Source organism: Haliotis rufescens, unplaced genomic scaffold (genome assembly GCF_023055435.1).
Source record: "Haliotis rufescens isolate VD_foot unplaced genomic scaffold, xgHalRufe1.0.p SCAF_12, whole genome shotgun sequence".
Lineage (NCBI taxonomy): Eukaryota > Metazoa > Mollusca > Gastropoda > Lepetellida > Haliotidae > Haliotis > Haliotis rufescens.
Genome location: NW_025963802.1, coordinates 27,767,955 through 27,786,863, shown reverse-complemented (window position 1 = coordinate 27,786,863; position 18,909 = coordinate 27,767,955). Strand labels below are relative to the sequence as shown.

Genomic DNA, 18,909 nt, shown 5'->3' with positions numbered 1-18,909 from the left:
TATGGTACCTCCCAATCTGTTGTCTGAAATTGGGAGTGTACCAGGGTACTAGTCAGCGCTTCGTCCCATTAGCTGTCTGGGCTGCGTGTAGAGGGGGCACGGGTCCTGAGCTGATGATGAGTCTAACCAGTCTGACTGTACCAGGATCACCCGAAACTTCTTTGCCGCATTCATGTATTTTAATCTGTAAACAATAACAGTAGTAATGCATATATATTATTGTGCCGTAGCTTCAGGCAATCTTTGCCCCGGTCAATGGATCAGTGTGAACTCAAATGACACTCTCGTCTATCTAGGGGGTATACACCATCAGAAAAATTGGCACTCACATCACCATCTCATCCATTCGGGGCCCGTGAAGATCCGGGGTAGAATAGGTCCTCAGTAACCCATGCTTGCCGTAAAGGGCGACTATGCTTGTCGTAAGAGACGACTAACGGGATCGGATGGTCACGCTCGCTGACTTGGTTGATGCTGGTCATCGATTCCAATTGCGTGGATCGATGCTCATGATATTAATCACTGGATTGTCTGGCCCAGACTCGATTACTTACAGACCGCCGTCATATAGCTGGAATATTGCTGATCTCTCGTATCACTTGCATTTGCTTCAAACACAATTGCGGCGCCCAGTCAAGACGATCTGATCGACAATCAAGACCTATATTGTGATGAAACGGGCCTAACACCGCTAAGTGCATCAAATCACGAGAACAACTTGATTAAAAACAAGAAAAGATTTGGAAAATATCTGTTGACATCGAGTTGGCGGTGCACATGCTTTGCAATTCCTGCAATCGACCGAAATCTGCATGACAGTTTACAACCGGATTTCGATTTCATTGCGCGATTTTGATTGGACTATGCATAGACTCGTTAGTCCAGCCAATAATAACTCCATGTTATCAGCCTAGTTCGACAAGGGTGGAAACTGGACTTTTATAGCCAGTTAACTCCCTTGCCTTGGGGAGATATGTGTGTCAGGGCTGAAGCAGTCGTCCAGGCGGTCACTATATGGCACCGCGGCATTTACAGACAAGTACCTTCTAGCATTTTTAGAATAATCTGCAATTATTGGTTAAAGAATCAATTTTCAATTTAAGTTCAATTCAGCTCGGTTAAATCTGCAGGTAACCTATTATGGTTTTCTACTAAGAGAGTTAGGGAGCGTCAAAACAAACTATATAGATACCTGTGCATTATGTACCCATGGGCGTGTATCACGTTCAGCTGAACCTTTTGATAGAAGGTGACATCATGTTACCTCTTGTCTCATTTTGCACCGTTAACGGTGTGTACACCGTGCGCTCGATAGTCACTGCAGGATAGACAATCTTTCATAACGTTCGTTTCTGAAGAACCTAAGCTGCATTTGCAATTATGGTTGTGTGATATTTAGAACGTGTCACACATTTAGATCTGCACACAACAATGATCGATCATGTTGTGAATAGTGTTGACACCGCCAGGATTCCGGGTGTACTTCCCAGAAAACTAAGCTTCAGGCTCCTTGATTTGGTTGATTGCGTGTCATCGTACCCTGACAGAGTGTCAAGTTACTCATAATATCAATCACTGGTTTATGACTTACATGCCGCCGTCATGCAGCTGGAATAACGTCGACAGCGGCGTTAAACAACGGTTACTCACTAACTCACTTTCCGATTCAAACATCTATTGGTCGGTATTAGAAATAAAAAAAATACACAGTTGTGTTTATACCGCCCAACGTAAACTGAGTGCAGAGTCAAATATTATTAGTTGGTTTGTGTTATTTTATGTGTAGGGCGGCTGGGTAGTCTAGTGGTTAAAGCGTTCACTCTTCACGCCGAAGACCGGGTTCGATTCCCGACATGAGTACAATGTGTGAAGCCCATTTCCCCGTCGTGATATTGCTGGAATATTGCTAAAAGCGGGATAAGACTTAACTCACTCACTCACTTTTTTAAGTGTAGCATTTAGAGTGAAGAAGAACTGCAGTAAATGAAATAATACACGAATAAGAGCCATCACGAACACTTGAGTGCATATGTATGTTTTATTGCGACACACATCCAAGTTTAATAAATATATTAATAACATCGGCATTGCAAAATAATAACACCGTCTTTAACGGTTATAAGACAAGGACACCACTATAGGTTGTAGCAGGATCACAAGGGGGGAAATGGGGTTTTATGCGTCCCGTGTTAGGTTTTAAAACTTAACGAGGGACACATAAACCCCATGTACCCGAGTGTTCCTGCTACAGCGAATTTATCTTCCCGACATGTTTTAATATGACATTATAAAATAATTCAAGCACATTCAAAATCCATAGAAAACAGCTGTTCGATTGAGTTGAGGTTAGCTTGCGCAATGGAAGCAATTTAACAACACACAGGAGAACTGCACAGAAGCTCCCTTTGTGCACTGCGTAAATCATTAGCTTATTTAGTTGACGGCATGTGTAAATAATAAATATTGATTCCCATTTCACACAGATCTACTGACAATACTAGGCATGCCAATAAAACAAGTTTTTGGATCGATTCTTTTGAAAGCAAATGTGTTGGGTTTTTTACATCCTGCTTTCCGCTTATTATCATTTGTGGTAATCGATACATTTTAAGAGAATACACTTACAGTCTACCATGCATTTGGAGATCACTCGATTCTATCAGCCAATCAGGGGTCATCAAATCACTGAAGCCTCTCTGGTTAAAACAGCCGATTTGACGGCCACAGTACCGGGTAAACTGATATTTGTAGAATAGTACTTCCTTTACAGTCATTGTCGATAGCTATTTTTAAATGACTACATATACAAATACAGGTTACAAAATGCAAAGTTACAGTAACTTCAATAATAGTATTCAAGGATGAGCGCTAAATTCACATTTAGAACCTAAAGTTGCGCGTGATCTGCAGGTACCCTAACTGTACATTGAAAGCACAGTATGTTTATCTTCACAGCCACAGGAATAACAAAATATGCTCAATTTTGAGATGATCGCGCAATATGTACAATGAATGAGAACATCATCAAAGGTGTGACGCAGCAATCCTGTCCAGCAACATAAATCAGTACAGTGTATATTTTCCCGCTAAGGCAAAAAATATATCAATTGTAACATTGTGCACATGCAATGAGGTGAGTAAGCTAGGCTCGAAGTATCGTATATCCAGGTGCCCTCCTCCCTCTTCTACGTGTAACTTCTTCTACAATATGTATATATGTCAAGGCGCCCTCCCTTTCCCATGTCTTTCTTATAGGTGTAACTTCATCTACAACATGTACATATGTCAAGGTGCCCTCCCCTTCCCATGTCTTTCTTATAGGTGTAACTTCTTCTACAACATGTACATATGTCAAGGTGCCCTCCCCTTCCCATGTCTTTCTTCTTGGTGTAACTTGTTCTACAACTTGTACATGCATCAAGGCACCCTCCCCTTCCCATGTCTTTCTTCTTTGGTGTAACTTGTTCTACAACTTGTACATGCATCAAGGTGCCCTCCCCTTCCCATGTCTTTCTTCTTTGTGTAACTTGTTCTACAACTTGTACATGCATCAAGGCACCCTCCCCTTCCCATGTCTTTCTTCTAAGTGTAACTTGTTCTACAACTTGTACATGTATCAAGGCACCCTCCCCTTCGCATGTCTTTCTTCTTGGTGTAACTTGTTCTACAACGTGTACATGCATCAAGGCACCCTCCCCTTTCCATGTCTTTCTTCTTTGTGTAACTTGTTCTACAACTTGTACATGTATCAAGGCACCCTCCTCTTTCCATGTCTTTCTTCTTGGTGTCACTTGTTCTACAACTTGTACATGTATCAAGGCACCCTCCCCTTCCCTTGTCTTTCTTCTTGGTGTAACTTGTTCTACAACTTGTACATGTATCAAGGTGCCCTCCCCTTCCCAAGTCTTTCTTCTTGGTTTAACTTGTTCTACAACTTGTACATGTATCAAGGCACCCTCCTCTTTCCATGTCTTTCTTCTTGGTGTAACTTGTTCTACAACTTGTACATGCATCAAGGCACCCTCCCCTTCCCATGTCTTTGTTCTAGGTGTAACTTGTTCTACAACTTGTACATGTATCAAGGTGCCCTCCCCTTCCCATGTCTTTCTTCTTTGTGTAACTTGTTCTACAACTTGTACATGTATCAAGGTGCCCTCCCCTTCCCATGTCTTTCTTCTTGGTGTCACTTGTTCTACAACTTGTACATGTATCAAGGCACCCTCCCCTTCCCTTGTCTTTCTTCTTGGTGTAACTTGTTCTACAACTTGTACATGTATCAAGGTGCCCTCCCCTTCCCAAGTCTTTCTTCTTGGTTTAACTTGTTCTACAACTTGTACATGTATCAAGGCACCCTCCTCTTTCCATGTCTTTCTTCTTGGTGTAACTTGTTCTACAACTTGTACATGCATCAAGGCACCCTCCCCTTCCCATGTCTTTGTTCTAGGTGTAACTTGTTCGACAACCTGTACATGTATCAAGGTGCCCTCTCCTTCCCATGTCTTTCTTCTTTGGTGTAACTTGTTCTACAACTTGTACATGTATCAAGGCACCCTCCCCTTCCCATGTCTTTCTTCTTGGTGTAACTTGTTCTGCAACTTGTACTTGTATCAAGGTGCCCTCCCCTTCCCATGTCTTTCCTCTAAGTGTAACTTGTTCTACAACTTGTACATGTATCAAGGTGCCCTCCCCTTCCCATGTCTTTCTTCTAGGTGTAACTTGTTCTACAACTTGTACATGTATCAAGGCGCCCTCCCCTTCCCATGTCTTACTTCTAGGTGTAACTTGTTCTGCAACTTGTACTTGTATCAAGGTGCCCTCCCCTTCCCATGTCTTTCCTCTAAGTGTAACTTGTTCTACAACTTGTACATGTATCAAGGTGCCCTCCCCTTCCCATGTCTTTCTTATAGGTGTAACTTGTTCTACAACTTGGACATATATCGAGGTATGTATCAATTTCATGTCGCTATATAAGTACATGAATCTTGGACGCAACGTTAAACCTCACAATGTATTTCTCGTATGCGTTGCTAGTTCTACAAATTGTATACTGGTATATATCAAGTTGCCGTCCGCTTTCCGTTTGTCGTCTATGTGTTATATGTTTTACAAATTGTACACACATCCGGGAGAAGTATCAGCAGGGCCGTCAACACCAGAAACACCACTGCCACACAGCCAATGCTGACGGAGGAAGGGCGATCGTCCTTCGCACTCGTTTTCTTACGTACTGTCTTCGATAAATTCTCTACGTTGACTTGTAATTTCTCCACTATCTGTTTGATGTACTCACTGCGTTCCACTCCAGTCTCAGTTTGAGCCCGCTTCATACAACAACAAGTGCGAGGGACTAGCGTTGTTTGCGATGGAACGAGAGAAGGGGTGCGATCGACATTGTTCAGCGGCAAGGAGGAAGTTGCATCTGTAGGGGAAAGTGCTGTCGTGCTATACAGGCTCGACAACGCGTCTGACCTGAGAGGGGCGATAGATGCAGTCCGTGATAGGAAACCTGTTGAGGTAGAACCTCCGTGAAGGGAAACGGTAGCAGAAAGGTTATACGATGTGGACAATACCTCAAATGGCGACGAAAGCGCTTGTCTCAGTGATGACGCAGCGTGTGTTTGTGTCTGCGTTAACCTGTCTTCTTGTGATTGTGTGATGTGTTCTTGCGAGAACACCAAGTCGAGCCTTAATGATGATAGTACTTGTCCATATGAAGAAAACAACTCGTGCCCTTGTGATGATAGTACTTGTCCATATGAAGAAAATAACTCGTGCCCTTGTGATGAAGAAGATTTTTCAACCGTCATTGTTTGTAGAATTGTATTCAACTCAACAACGTTGCGAGATGTGATGCTGGTGCTGACTTGTGTTGACGACGCTGGCTGAACTGAAGAAATAACATGTATGTTGATATAATGTCAATAAAACGGTTTTGAATTTGATTTGAAATGTGTCGTCTCAAACAGTACCTAAATCTTTTTCATAAACGGCAAAGTTTTTCCCTATCTCAATGAACAATATTGCAGCCATATTACGGCGGCCTATTCATAATCCAATCTGGGTGAGGCACACCAGTCGTTGTACCACACGTAACACGCTTACACTTGGACAATCACGCCATCGTCATCGGTCGGCTCAAGGCTACCTCAGAGCTATTCTGCCTAGGAATCCCAATGGGGGACGTAAAGTTATTGAGATAGTCTTATGTACCTATTCCAAACTGTACGTTGAACTCCCCCCTGCATCCATGCGACACCCACATCTTTGTTTTATTGTTTCCGAAACTAACGGCAGGGGTGCAAGCTGATGAAGACAGCTGCGTCTTTATGGTAACAGCCATCACTTGGTTTTGTCCGTCAAGGTCCGGAACGCTGCACTCTGTGTAGGCGTAATCCTTCGAGGAACACTGCACAACCACCGTACTGCACTCTAAAAGAAAAATATCATCAGTTCGAATATGTACCGGATCTTCCACATGTGTAGGTAGTATCTATATCTGGCCCCAATTGTACATTGGTCATTGGATTGATGCTTGAAGATGGCCATCCAAATCGCCACATTAATAATCTGCCAGGCAAAATAGTGTGTGTGTGAGTATGGGGTGGGGTGTGGGGTGGGGTGTGTGTGTGTGTGTGTGTGTGTGTGTGTGTGTGTGTGTGTGTGTGTGTGGGGTTCTCTGGGGATTTGTTCTACCTTTTATTGTCAAAACCAGCACTCCGTCGTTCAATCCATGCCTGATCCGTACTGGAATATGGTTCTTTTTGTGCTCATTCTGTTCGTTATCCGACCGACAGACCCGAGAGTGATAGGTGAGTTGACACCAATGCTAACGTACACGCCTTAACGACACAATTCTAGTATCCACGAGAATACAGTAAACCCCTTTGTCACGTACCAGCAACATGGGGCCAGAGGAGCCAGAGCAGAGACACCCTCAGGAGACGCCGACAGAACATTTCCACGTCCTCTCTGAAAAAAAACCACATTAACAGCTAACATCGGATATGATAGAAAAAATCTGTTTGCCATTAAAATCAATAAAGCATGTAACACTACCACTGGAATATCTATATCTTACGACTACCTATCGACTTACCTAAGATTTGAACTATTTAATAGATTTTATGTTTTCTCAGCAATTTCACAGGAGAAACATTCTCACTAAAAAAATAAAAATTAACGATTGTTAAAGGTCCAACAAACGAAACTTGAAACAAACTTTAGAAGTATGCTTGGAAGAAATTAGGTACTAAAATCCCTACCACTGCCCAAACTGAATCATGTATTCTCGGCACTGCCAAATCCATCAACTTATATAGTATATAGCTTTCAAAAACAAATGTTACCAATGTATCTGGCACAAAAAGACTAAGTTCAAAGCATACTTTGTCATTTCCCTCAAAATATGGTTGCATAAATGTCCCAATTATGCCAAATAAAACTGAAGTACAAAAGAAAGTACACACCCCTAAAATATGATATATTACGCATATGGTTGAAAAAGTTGTTACATGTTTGGCGCTATAGTAATGTAATGAACAAAACCAATGAGAGCATATCGCAGAAACGTAACCTTGACATTATGATAGGCAACAAAAGCACACATTGTGAAAATGGCAATTTACTCCATTTGCACGTGCAATGTGCGTAGAAACAGTATAAAAGGCAGTGGATTCTATCGTTCATTACACATTCAACGAAAAAAACACAAGACAAATGCCACGTTTAACAGCAGCAGAGCGAGAGAGAGCCGTAGGAATGTCCCAAGTGGGGGCGTCGAACAGTCACATCGCAAGGACCCTTGGCTGCACCAGGCAAACCATTATCAGACTCCTTCGTCGTGTCAACCAGACTGGCCAGACATCCGACCGCCCAAGAAGAGGAAGACCGAGAGTGACGACCCCTGCAAAAGACCGGTACATACGCACATTACACCTGCGCAACAGGTTCCTCACCATGGCATCAACAGCGTCGACAGCGTTAGGTCACCACATCAGCAGGAACACAGTCATGAGACGACTACGAGCTGCCGGTATCCGGGCTTATCGACCATTCCGTGGGATGACCTTGACCGCTCAACACCGTATCAGCCGTCTTCGCTGGGCAAGAAGAGTCAGACGCTGGCAACGTCGTGACTGGTCACGAGTCCTCTTTACCGATGAAAGTCGATTCAACCTCTACCATGCTGACGGTAGAGTGAGAGTCTACCGACGAAGAGGCGAGCGACTGGCTGGAGCATGTGTCCAACAAGTTCATCCTTTTGGCGGAGGCAGCGTTATGGTTTGGGGAGGCATTTGCGGCGAACAGAAGACGGATTTGGTCATTCTCCACCAGACCCTGACAGCCCAGAGGTACAGGGACCAAGTGTTACAGCCGGTGGTGATTCCCTTCATGCAGGGGCAAAGGCAGGGGTTTCTTTTTCAGCAAGATAACGCCCGACCACACACCGCTAGACTCACTATGGACTTCCTGAACCGTCAGAACATTCAGCTTTTGCCTTGGCCGTCACGCTCTCCGGACTTGTCACCCATTGAACACCTGTGGGACCATCTCGGTAGACAGTTGCGACGACGTGCACAGCCACCAACCACCATACCACAGCTGGAACAGGCTCTGCGAGAAGAGTGGCAGCGGATCCCTAATGACGTCATCCGACGGTTGACCTTTTCCATGAGAAGGCGTGTCCTGGCTTGCATTAACTCAAATGGGGGTCATACGAGGTACTGAGACCACTCGCATGGCCTTCATACCTGGGACTGTCATCATTTCTACAAGTGTGATTTTTGATGAGTGACCGCCTATGGACGTTATTGTCAACTGAACAGTTTTATGTGGCCACAAATCTTTAAATCCATTCTATACATGTTTGAAAATGACTCAACAATGACATTAAACATTACAATCACAATAAAGTTTGCCCCGTCTTCTTTTACTGTCAGAATAGTGGGGTGTGTACTTTCTTTTGTACTTCAGTTTATTATCGAAGCTCTAAAGATTTCATGGATTAAAGAATAAATACCAGTGGTAATTCAAAATGGTGAACCTTTGTACCAGCATATGTTATATAACTTAACAGATTTTTGGTTTGGAGATCCAGTTTATATAGATCTCTTATCCTATTTGGAAAGACGTTGTTAAGGCTTGGTCTGTATATTTAAAATACTGTTATACAAATGCAAGTGAAGATAAAATAGCAGGTGTTCACGAAAGTTTGAGTGTATCGTGCCCTATGAGGGACACAAACTCATGCAACGGCAAGTCAATTGTTCACCTGACAAAACACGGGAACATATTCTAGAATATTGCTCGAAATAAAATTAAAGTTGACTATTGGAAAGTTAAAGTCACCCCTCTTGCCATACAATGCTGTCGAGAGTGTTTTGTTACTCTGAATCTTTATGCATAGGTTCAAATATGAAACGGAAGGTATTTGCTTTCATTTTTGACAAATTGACCTGAACCTCTGAATTAAGTTTTCCCTTAATATTGTTATGTGGGATTGTGATGTACAAAGTTGAAAAATAAAATGTTTTGACAGTTTTAACCATGGTATTTTCTGAGATTGTAGTCAAAGTGGTTTTGTGAATCCACATGGTATTAACACCACTTGTCTCAAATACTTTCTGTGAATATAAATAGTGATTCCTTGATTGTATATAGGATTATGGTTAATCTTTGAGACAGGGATTTGGTTGTACATTTGCTAGACCTAGCAATATCTCTCTCTGTGTACGTATTATGAAGAACGGTCATGTCTACGGGTTTTAGAGTCAAGTCGAAAGTAGATAGTACTGATGCATGGTTTTGGCAGATTTCTTCCTCAGTTAACTTACTGGCCTTGTGTGTCACTTAAAGCAAGATGAAACAATTGATGTAGTGTCGGTTACATCAGAGAAATAATTCATATACTAAGTGAATGCAACCATAGTTTGACGATTTTAAGTGATTTGACAATTTGGCTTTGACAGATATCAGAAGGTGAGAGAAGGAGAGTAATTATTTGCAGAACTGAAATAGTATACACTTGAACAATTATAACTGTATGATCTGCCTAAACATGTGAAATGAGCGTATACATAGATGAGAAATAAAGATATATAATTTGTCACTTTTAATGTTTGTTCCTTGTGTTGATACAATAACCTGAAATAGGGTAACAGATATGAGTGAGTGAGTAAGTGAGAGCGTGAGTATGGTTTTACGCCGCCGCTTGTAGCAATATTCCAGCGATATCACGGCGGTGGAAACCAGAAATGGGCTTCACATATTGTACCCATGTGGGGAATCGAACCCGGGTCTTTGGCGTGACGAGCGAACGCTTTAACCACTAGACTACCCCACTGCTCCTGTAAAAGAGATGACTGTGGCTGATATGTATGCGTGTGTGTGTGTGTGTGTATGTGCGTGCGTGCGTGCGTGCGTGCGTGCGTGCGTGCAGGTCACAGTCTTACTTGTGGGCACGTATGCGGTATGACTATGATCCACTGTGACTGGATTATGTAATGAAGTCTATATACACAATTGCCTATATGAACGCTGTGCAGGCAAGGTGAGTTGTATCACGCGTTATTCTTCTAACTTGTCCAAACGCATTTAAAAGATGCATTAAGACGAGGCAGCACATTAGTATATATTCATACATATTTGTTAAGCACAACATATTTGAAACACTGGACATGGGTGATTTTGGGGTATGAAGTTTGTATGTTACTTTTCCCCTCCCGGTTCTGAAACATCTTTGAAAATAAAACTGATGATATGTATTCAAGTAAGGTTAAATGTGTATACTTCCAGTTGTACGAGTCAGTCTACATGAAAATAACATGCTTAAGTGTTATTCCACAGAATCGCGCGTACAGTTCAGTATGACCTTAGGCCACCGAATACCAGGAAACAACGGAAACTGACAGTGACATGTACAACCAAGAAATATATACTCTTAAAATAAGAGAGGGATCATGAAATATAAATGTTAATACTAAGTATGAGAACAAACATAAATGTTGACTACAAACATCCTACGCCAGATACGTCGCAAAATAAGTGCAATGATCGTTGAACGTTAAACCTCATTTCACATCACCCAACCTCCTTTGTAAGAACGTTTGTGTATGTAAAACCTAACCACAAAGTACATCCTATTGTTTGCACTTGCCTCACACAGTAGCGCCACACACGTGCGTTGGGTGTGATTCCTGATATTGACACTTTCAAGGAAGGTCGATTTATCTCTGTGGAACAATATTTCTGTCAATCTTATTGATTATGCTTATTACAGAGTTTGTTTGTTGTTTAACGCCGCACTCAGCAATATTCCAGCTACATGACGGCCGATTGTAAATAATCGAGTCTGGACCAGACAATCCAGTTTTTCACATCATGAGCATCGATCCACGCAATTGGGATACGCTGACATGCATCAACCATGTCTGTGAGCCTGACCACCCGTTCCCGTAAGTCGCGTCTTACGACAAGCATAGTCACCTTTTACGACAAGCATGGGTTGCTGAAGACCTATTCTATCCCGAATCTTCACGGGTGAGGAGTATACAGAAGTCGGTAAGGTAATATGATATTTACATTAAACTACGGTTATAACGAACACGCTGATAACGAACTGACGGATATAACGAACTTACTTTTTTGGACCCGACTATTTGCTATAGTTATACTTATATAAGCTTATAACGAACTACGGTTATAACGAACTAAAATTAGTAGTCCCTTTGAGTTCGTTATAACCGTAGTTTACTGTAGATATATTTAAGCTGCAGTGATGTGTGATTAAATCTTGATTCAAAGTGGTGGAGCCAGGTATGACAAATTTCGAAACAGGTTTTCATATTGAGCGCTGAAAGCACAATCGTTGCTGGATTTGATTTATTTGAATGCAATTTAGTTATGTATTGCAGTGATAGTTTAATGCGGCGTTGTTCGAGGGAAACCTTCAGATATTGGTTTGGTAGTAAGAATGCGAGATGACGGTCAAATATGTGGCCCAGGAATTTGGCCTCCCCTACTTTATTGATAGGAGTACTATCTAAAAAAAAAATTTGGATTCCTGTTAGGTTTATATTTATGGCAAATATGAATGCAGTTTTGTTTGGATTTAGAAAATTTGAAGCAATTTTCGTTGGCCCATATTTGAATTTTGTTGAGACAGAGCCGTAACTGTCTTTCTATTGTGTGCATATTCTTACCACGACAAGAACTGTTGAAATCATCCACAAAAAGTGAACAATCTACACTATCGTTCAAGACTTTTGTGAGACTATTAATTTTGATGCTAAAAAGTGTGACATACAGGGCCTTGAGGGACGCCCTGATTTTGACAGGGTAGAGCCCACTCGTACTTGAAATTGTCCGTTGTTTAAAAATTGTGATATGAACTGAGGTAATCTGCCCCCTTAATCCAAGTTCATGCACATATTTTAATATACCATATTTCAGCGTTGTATCATATGCCTTCTCTGGGTCGAAAAAGATTGAAACAGAATGTTGTTTGTTGACAATGGAATTTTGGATAAATGATTCTAGACGATTCTAAATGATTCAATGGTACTTCTGGTTTTTTTCAGTAACCACACTGGATGTCATTCAGGAGGTTATTGGTCTCAAGGTACCAAACTAATCGATTGTTGACCATGGTTTTACAAACACAGGTGGTTAATGAAATTGGACGGGAATGAATCTGTATGATTCCGTCCAGGCTTTGGTAAAGGAATGATAATAGCATTGTGCCACGAAGAAGGGAAATTTCCGGTTGTCCATATTCATCAAATATATTAAGTAGAGTTTCCAAACATGAATCGGGCAAGTGTTTCAGGAGCTGATAGTGGATGTTGTCGGCTCCTGCTGCAGTGTCATGAGATTGCCCTAGAGCAGTATGTACGTAATTCATGGAGTGAACATGTATCGTTATGGTCCTCACCTATCAGAATTCAAAATTGATTTTTTTCTTTTCCTGCTGTTTTTGTAATCTCGGAAATTGAGGGTAATAGTAGGAAGATGAGGAATGGTTTGTAAAAGTTTCAACAAGTTAAGGCAATTTCAGATTTAGTGGTTAATAGTGTATTACCATCTTTGAGATGGTGAACTCCAGATTTTGATCCTTTGCCCTTAATCTTTTGAATCATGTTCCATACCTTGGACATGGCTGTACGGGCATTGATTTCAGATACACAGTTCCTCCATGATTAACGCTTATTTTTAAAAGGTACGTCTCGCTTTGGCGCTCGTGATTTAAAAATTATTTAGGTTGTTGATGGTAGGATGTCGGTGGACACTTTTCTCAGCTTTCTTCCTTTTTTTCTATCTTGTTAACAATCATTGTCAAACCATGGTTTACATATATGAAGGTTTGCAGTGGACTTAGGAATGCCTTCGTCTCCAATAGTATTTAATTGATCAGAAAAAGTTGTATAGGATCAATAACATTCCTGAAACTGTAAAGTGAGTGAGTGAGTTTGGTTTAACGCCGCTTTTAACAGTATTCCAGTTATATCGCGGCGTGTCAGCTTAATGTGGGAGGAAAGCCCGAAGTGATGCAGACGTTTACCACTTCGGTGAAACCCACGAGCACGGGTGTGGTGCTGACAAACCTAGAAATATAATCGGGGCGAACCGGGATTCGAACCCACAATCATAGGTTTCTGGCGTGCCCAAGGGACGCAACTCTGCACAGCGGAAACTGTAAAGAGTAGTATGACCTGTATTGACGGAAATCAAATTGATCTGTGTTTTTTAGGTATGTTTCTTGGAGACAAAAAGCTGACGGTTTATAATCTTGAATTAAAAGTTGTATTTCATAAAATAAATCTTCTTAAGACCTCTGTAATTCCATTGTATTATGTTTTGTTGATTCATGGAGGTGCTTCCACAGGAGAAATGTCACGTGAACGTGAGGAAGACTTTGTGGTACTCATATTTGTTTCCTAGGAGATGGCGTTACTTCCGTGTCCAGAGAACCAAAGGAGTCATGGACCTCTACTGAGACCTCTAAAGGAGATGGGGTTTTGGTGTTGGTGCTTTTGTTTCAATAATTTTCTTTCTTTGAATTTCTGGTTCTGGTTCAATTACTAGTTTTGTGGTCTGAGACTCAACATTTTTGACAGCTTTTGGTTTTGGAGGTGTCACAGTGCCTGAACAGACTTGACCTATGTCAGATCAGTCTGGCAGTCGATAGTGGTAGTGGTTTCAGGAGAACGAGAGACTACATCAGAGTATGAAACGGTAGAGGTGGTTATAGTAAAACCTACAACCATCTTCTTAGCTTCATGGTAGGAGAGAATTTGTTCAATAATAATTTCATTATCTGTAATTCACGTTGCTACACAGGATATGTTTCAGAAGAGGTTTGAACACTTCACATCCTTCCTGCAGTCAGTGTTCTCGTGCTAGTCGCTGCAGTGGTAACAAACAGCAGAGACATGGCAGGACTTGGATCCATGTCCTAATGCTTGGCATGTGTAGCTACGATAACCAGCTTTGATAGATTGTGGAATTTTCGAACGGGGAAAGGTGAAAAGGTAGGTGTTGGTCAGTTCAAACCATCCTTCTTAACAGTAAACCGCTTCACAACTGTGACAGATTGTTGGACAAGTTCTTGGACTATTTCATCTTCAGTCATGCCAGACAGGCAGCGAACAATCCGAAGCACGGAACCCTGTGGTACGCAAGCCTTCAAGTAGCTTGAGTGGGATGTTTAGCGTTGTCTGTGATTACTTATGTAACTAGTTGTTAGTGTCGTAAAACCAGTCTAGTCACGATCTAGTGACTGCAACGCTTCCCTCTCTCTTAATTTTCCGGCTTCCGTCACCATTCGGCAAAGTCCGGAGGTCGTCGTTGTGCAGTGTCTTTACATTCATTGTTAGAGAATTGGTGACCCGTAAATCATATTCTCAAACGGGTTAATCGCATATTTTTCATTATGTATTGATTTGTAATATGTTATCTTATATATGTCTGCTACCTTATTCATGTGTGGAAAATGTTTTAGTAACTTTGTTCGCGCAGTAGCGGGATTATCTAGTACTGGTAGATATTTCTCACGTATATATGGTCATTTTTGCCACCTCATTAATTGTACATATATAGTTGTAAATCTTTAGTGGTACCGTTGGATAGGGTATGTTCACAGCGCTTAATTGTGGTACTTACATTTTCCGTATTGGTTTAGTACTAAGTTTGCTATTGGGGTTTTCCCTATGCTAGGAAACACACTTTGGTTACCTCACCGGGGTCTTGGACTCCCACGGGCTGCCCAGGACAGGTTGTTTTCTACGACGTCCGCGCACACGGGTTAAAACCATGGACGAAATCATGGCTTCCCTGGGCACTGATCCGCCTGCTCACATACACAGAGTCATTGCGAAACATAAGGGTAAGAAGCCCAAGCAACAACCCCCCCCCAAAAAAAAAATAAAATAAAAAAATTACAATTTTTTTTACAAAAACAAACGAAAAACGTAAAATGTACCTGATCAAACCAAGAGCTTACTCACTGAGTTGTACAACACGGTATGGTCCAAAGGAGAAGACCAAAAAGCATGGACACATGGTGCAAAAACACCCGAGATGAATCTTTAGCTCGAGAAAAATCCCTCACTAAAACCATCTGCGATATTAGGACGTGAACTCATCCGAAGTTAGAATTGTAATGACACTACAAAAAGTCACTACAAATGCTTAAACCCTCCCTGGACTTTAAAAAACTCTCACAGTTGACCTGCTTTAACGTCAGAAGTCACTACTTCAAACTACCTGGGACAGCTGGGCCCATATAAACACTGATGGATCCAAGAATTATTATATTACACGGCTGGTTACGGGATCCATATCCATAGCTCCAAATCCCAAACTCATTCGGTTCGCCTGCCTGATGGTCAGTCAGTATTCACTGCTGAATTGGAGGCAATTCATGATGCACTCCAACTCATACCGAAAGCCAAGGCAGTTATCCTGTCAGACTCGCTAAGTCGAATATACGAATATACAAAACTTTCGGACCAAGGGCAACAGGTTGAGCTATGTTGGATCCCGTCTGACATAGATATTCATGGAAATGAAAAAGCAGACACACTGACCAAGCTAGCTCTAGACAAAGCGGAGATACATCCTATTCCCTTTAGTAATCTAGAGATAAAAAACAAAATCAAAGACTCCATAGCCCAAAGATGAAAAGTCCAGAGGGACGCAAGTAAGATCGGCAGAGGGCTAAACAAAATGCAACCCTAGATCCATCAAAAGCCATACTTATACTCAGATGATATGAAATGAAAGTTGAAGTAGCCATCTCACGCCTCATACTCGGTCACAAAGAGGACTGTGACAAGGTATACCCATCTTGCAATCAACCTTATTCCATCGCTCACTTGTTACTGGAATGTCAAGACCATGCCCCAGTGAGAGCTCGGTTAAAACAAGAATTTCAGTTAGATCCGCTGTCTGTCGTAAATCACCTTAAGCCAAGAGAAGCTATAGCGAAGGCCAAACTAACTCTATTTCTCAGAGATGGATAGCTACTCAAAAGGCTTTTGTTTAATAATTTACGTTAAAGAAACATGCCAGCCATGCCCGGGAACATTCGTCCCACAGTCATATTTGGTGCAGGAGCAGTCATGATGTGCGGTTGCCTGTCCCATGACTGCAAGTTGGACATGCTCCTTGCGCAGAGCAATCTGATGGGTGACAGGCGCATACCTCAAATCATGGATTCCGATCGTTTAACCACGTGTTGATAACCTTCTACCTTATCCGTCTACATGGACGAGAACGCGAGACAACGCCGTTCTCGACATGTAACCGACTTTACCCAGCGGAACGCCATGACGCCCATCCCTTGGCCCACAATGGGTCCAGATCTCGCAAGATACAGAAGCTGGGCCCACCAGTACCCAGTCTACAAGAACGGACACAAACAATGCACCGAGAAGGGCAAAACCTACCACAGGAACGCATAAGACAAAATCGTTTCCAATATGTTCTAATAACACAAATGCAAAACCCGATTTAGGGATCATATGAAAGGGTGTATTGGGTCGTGATATATAATCTCGATGGGTATTAACAATTTGAACTTTATTTGACGCTTGGGGGAAATTAAACGATATCAACACTAATCCCTCTGCCACTGAAGCTGGTTAGCTGTACAAGTTTACGCTCAAGACATTACTTGTAACTAACGAACTGAAAACGTTCGAAGAATGATTTTGGATGATTAAATGAATCCCAACCTTTTGTCCTTTTAGATCAAATCAAAACACTTGAATGAGATTCTCTATATTCTTTACCCTGAAATTTCATGCGGAAATACTATTCGCCAATTTGTCCACGAAAACGTTAGAAAATGTTCAATGGAGGTTTTTAAATTACTTCTTGCAGTTATTTCTTTGAATACATTTCGTACCTCGATAGAACACATTACATAGGGACATACCTACTTCAGTAAATAAATGAATATGTGGGTAGCCCAGTTCCCTGCACAATGCCGGTACAATCTGAAGAGATGACCGACCAGATAAATCCAGTACTCACATACATTAATAAATCAGCCATATAGCAGTACCAACAAATAGTAATTATTACCTATTCAGGTATGAATAAGTATAAAGTATATTACTGATAACACTGTAACAGGGCATGACTGATTGTTATATAAGAAAAACAAACTGACATGCACAACAGACAGACAGACAGACAGACAGATATGTGTGAGTGAGTGAGTGTGTGTGTGTGTGTGTGTGTGTGTGTGTGTGTGTGTGTGTGTGTGTGTGTGTGTGTGTGTGTGTGTGTGTGTATCTATACATATACATATATACACTTTAATATTAACTTGCAACAGTAGCATTCACTTCATTCATCCTGGACCAGATACATAACAGTTTTCCATCTTTTCTCAAATGTAACCCCCTAACACGATGTGTCAGCATTAATTACAAGAATAGTTTGATACAGGCGTTCACGAGTATATATAAAACTATGTACTAAGTATATTAACTGTCTATATTAACGGTAACCCCAAGAAGTATAACACGTTTCAGAAAAATACCAAAAAACCCTTGTTCATGTTTGAAAATGTAATTCAAAGTCTTACCTTTGCATGACTACCTCACGTACTTATGGCATTCTTCTACAATGCCATCTGGCCTGGCGTCTACGTATATCCGCCAGCAGCACATGTACGCCTTAAAGATATCAGCGCTAGACTTGCCGGACGAAGCTACTCTGATGCTGGCAGTATACGTGGTGCTGTGTACACCATCTCTTACTCGTGATGTCGCTGCGTGGCACGGGGTGAGATCTAGTCGATACAATGATCACAGTGGCTACAGATCGAACATGGCAAACATATCGTTCTGGACAAAATTAAATATTCTACATACATTTAACGTCGTAGGTCATTGCAGGGTAACTTACAGAGTTATAGTTTAGTTTAAAAAAGGTTGCGCTTGTAAGTTTTCTTTAGTTGTTTCAAGGACATGCAGTGGAAATTTGCCAGCGGAGATCGATTGAGCCTATTGTTTGTGCAGATTGCCATTATCTTCTCACATTATGCATTATGAAACTACATCGGTGTACGCCAGTCAGCTTCTTGCCTCCGTCGGAGCGTACACATAAATCATTTGGTGTATTTTGACGTTCTTTGGACACACTTGACTGCCCACGTTCCAGTATGCGGTTAACCCACCGGTTGACAAACCCACTATACTGTGTACACATACTCTCTTAGGTTGGACTCTGCCTCATAAAAGTCTGTCTTAAATCGACAGAGACTAAGGATGGGTTATTGATTTTCTTCTTCATTGGCTGGAAAATATTTTAGCTATACCAAATGTCAGTGTACTGTCTCCATTTGAAGAAAATGAAATGATTTAACATGCCAGTGAGTTTTCACAGAGATGAGATATG

At 41.6% G+C, this 18,909-nt stretch overlaps 1 protein-coding gene across 1 annotated transcript; it reads right to left on the bottom strand.

Moving 5' to 3' along the window:
* Positions 1-2,019: 2,019 nt before the first annotated feature.
* On the bottom strand, positions 2,020-18,347 carry LOC124116225. The gene is made up of 4 exons (XM_046477488.2): positions 18,095-18,347; positions 6,896-6,969; positions 6,211-6,429; positions 2,020-5,887 (listed from the first exon to the last, which is right to left on the bottom strand). The coding sequence occupies exons 1-4, from the start codon at positions 18,100-18,102 to the stop codon at positions 5,088-5,090; spliced, it is 1,101 nt and encodes a 366-aa protein (XP_046333444.1). The 5' UTR covers positions 18,103-18,347; the 3' UTR covers positions 2,020-5,087.
* Positions 18,348-18,909: the final 562 nt, after the last annotated feature.

Bases quoted from the DNA above. Each gene is read 5' to 3' on its own strand.
- LOC124116225 (XM_046477488.2), bottom strand. The intron at 6,430-6,895 runs GTACGTGACAAA...TTTTTCTTTTAG, and splicing joins CCTCTGGCCCCATGTTGCTG to AGTGCAGTACGGTGGTTGTG. The intron at 5,888-6,210 runs GTACATAAGACT...TTATTTCTTCAG, and splicing joins CAACGTACAGTTTGGAATAG to TTCAGCCAGCGTCGTCAACA.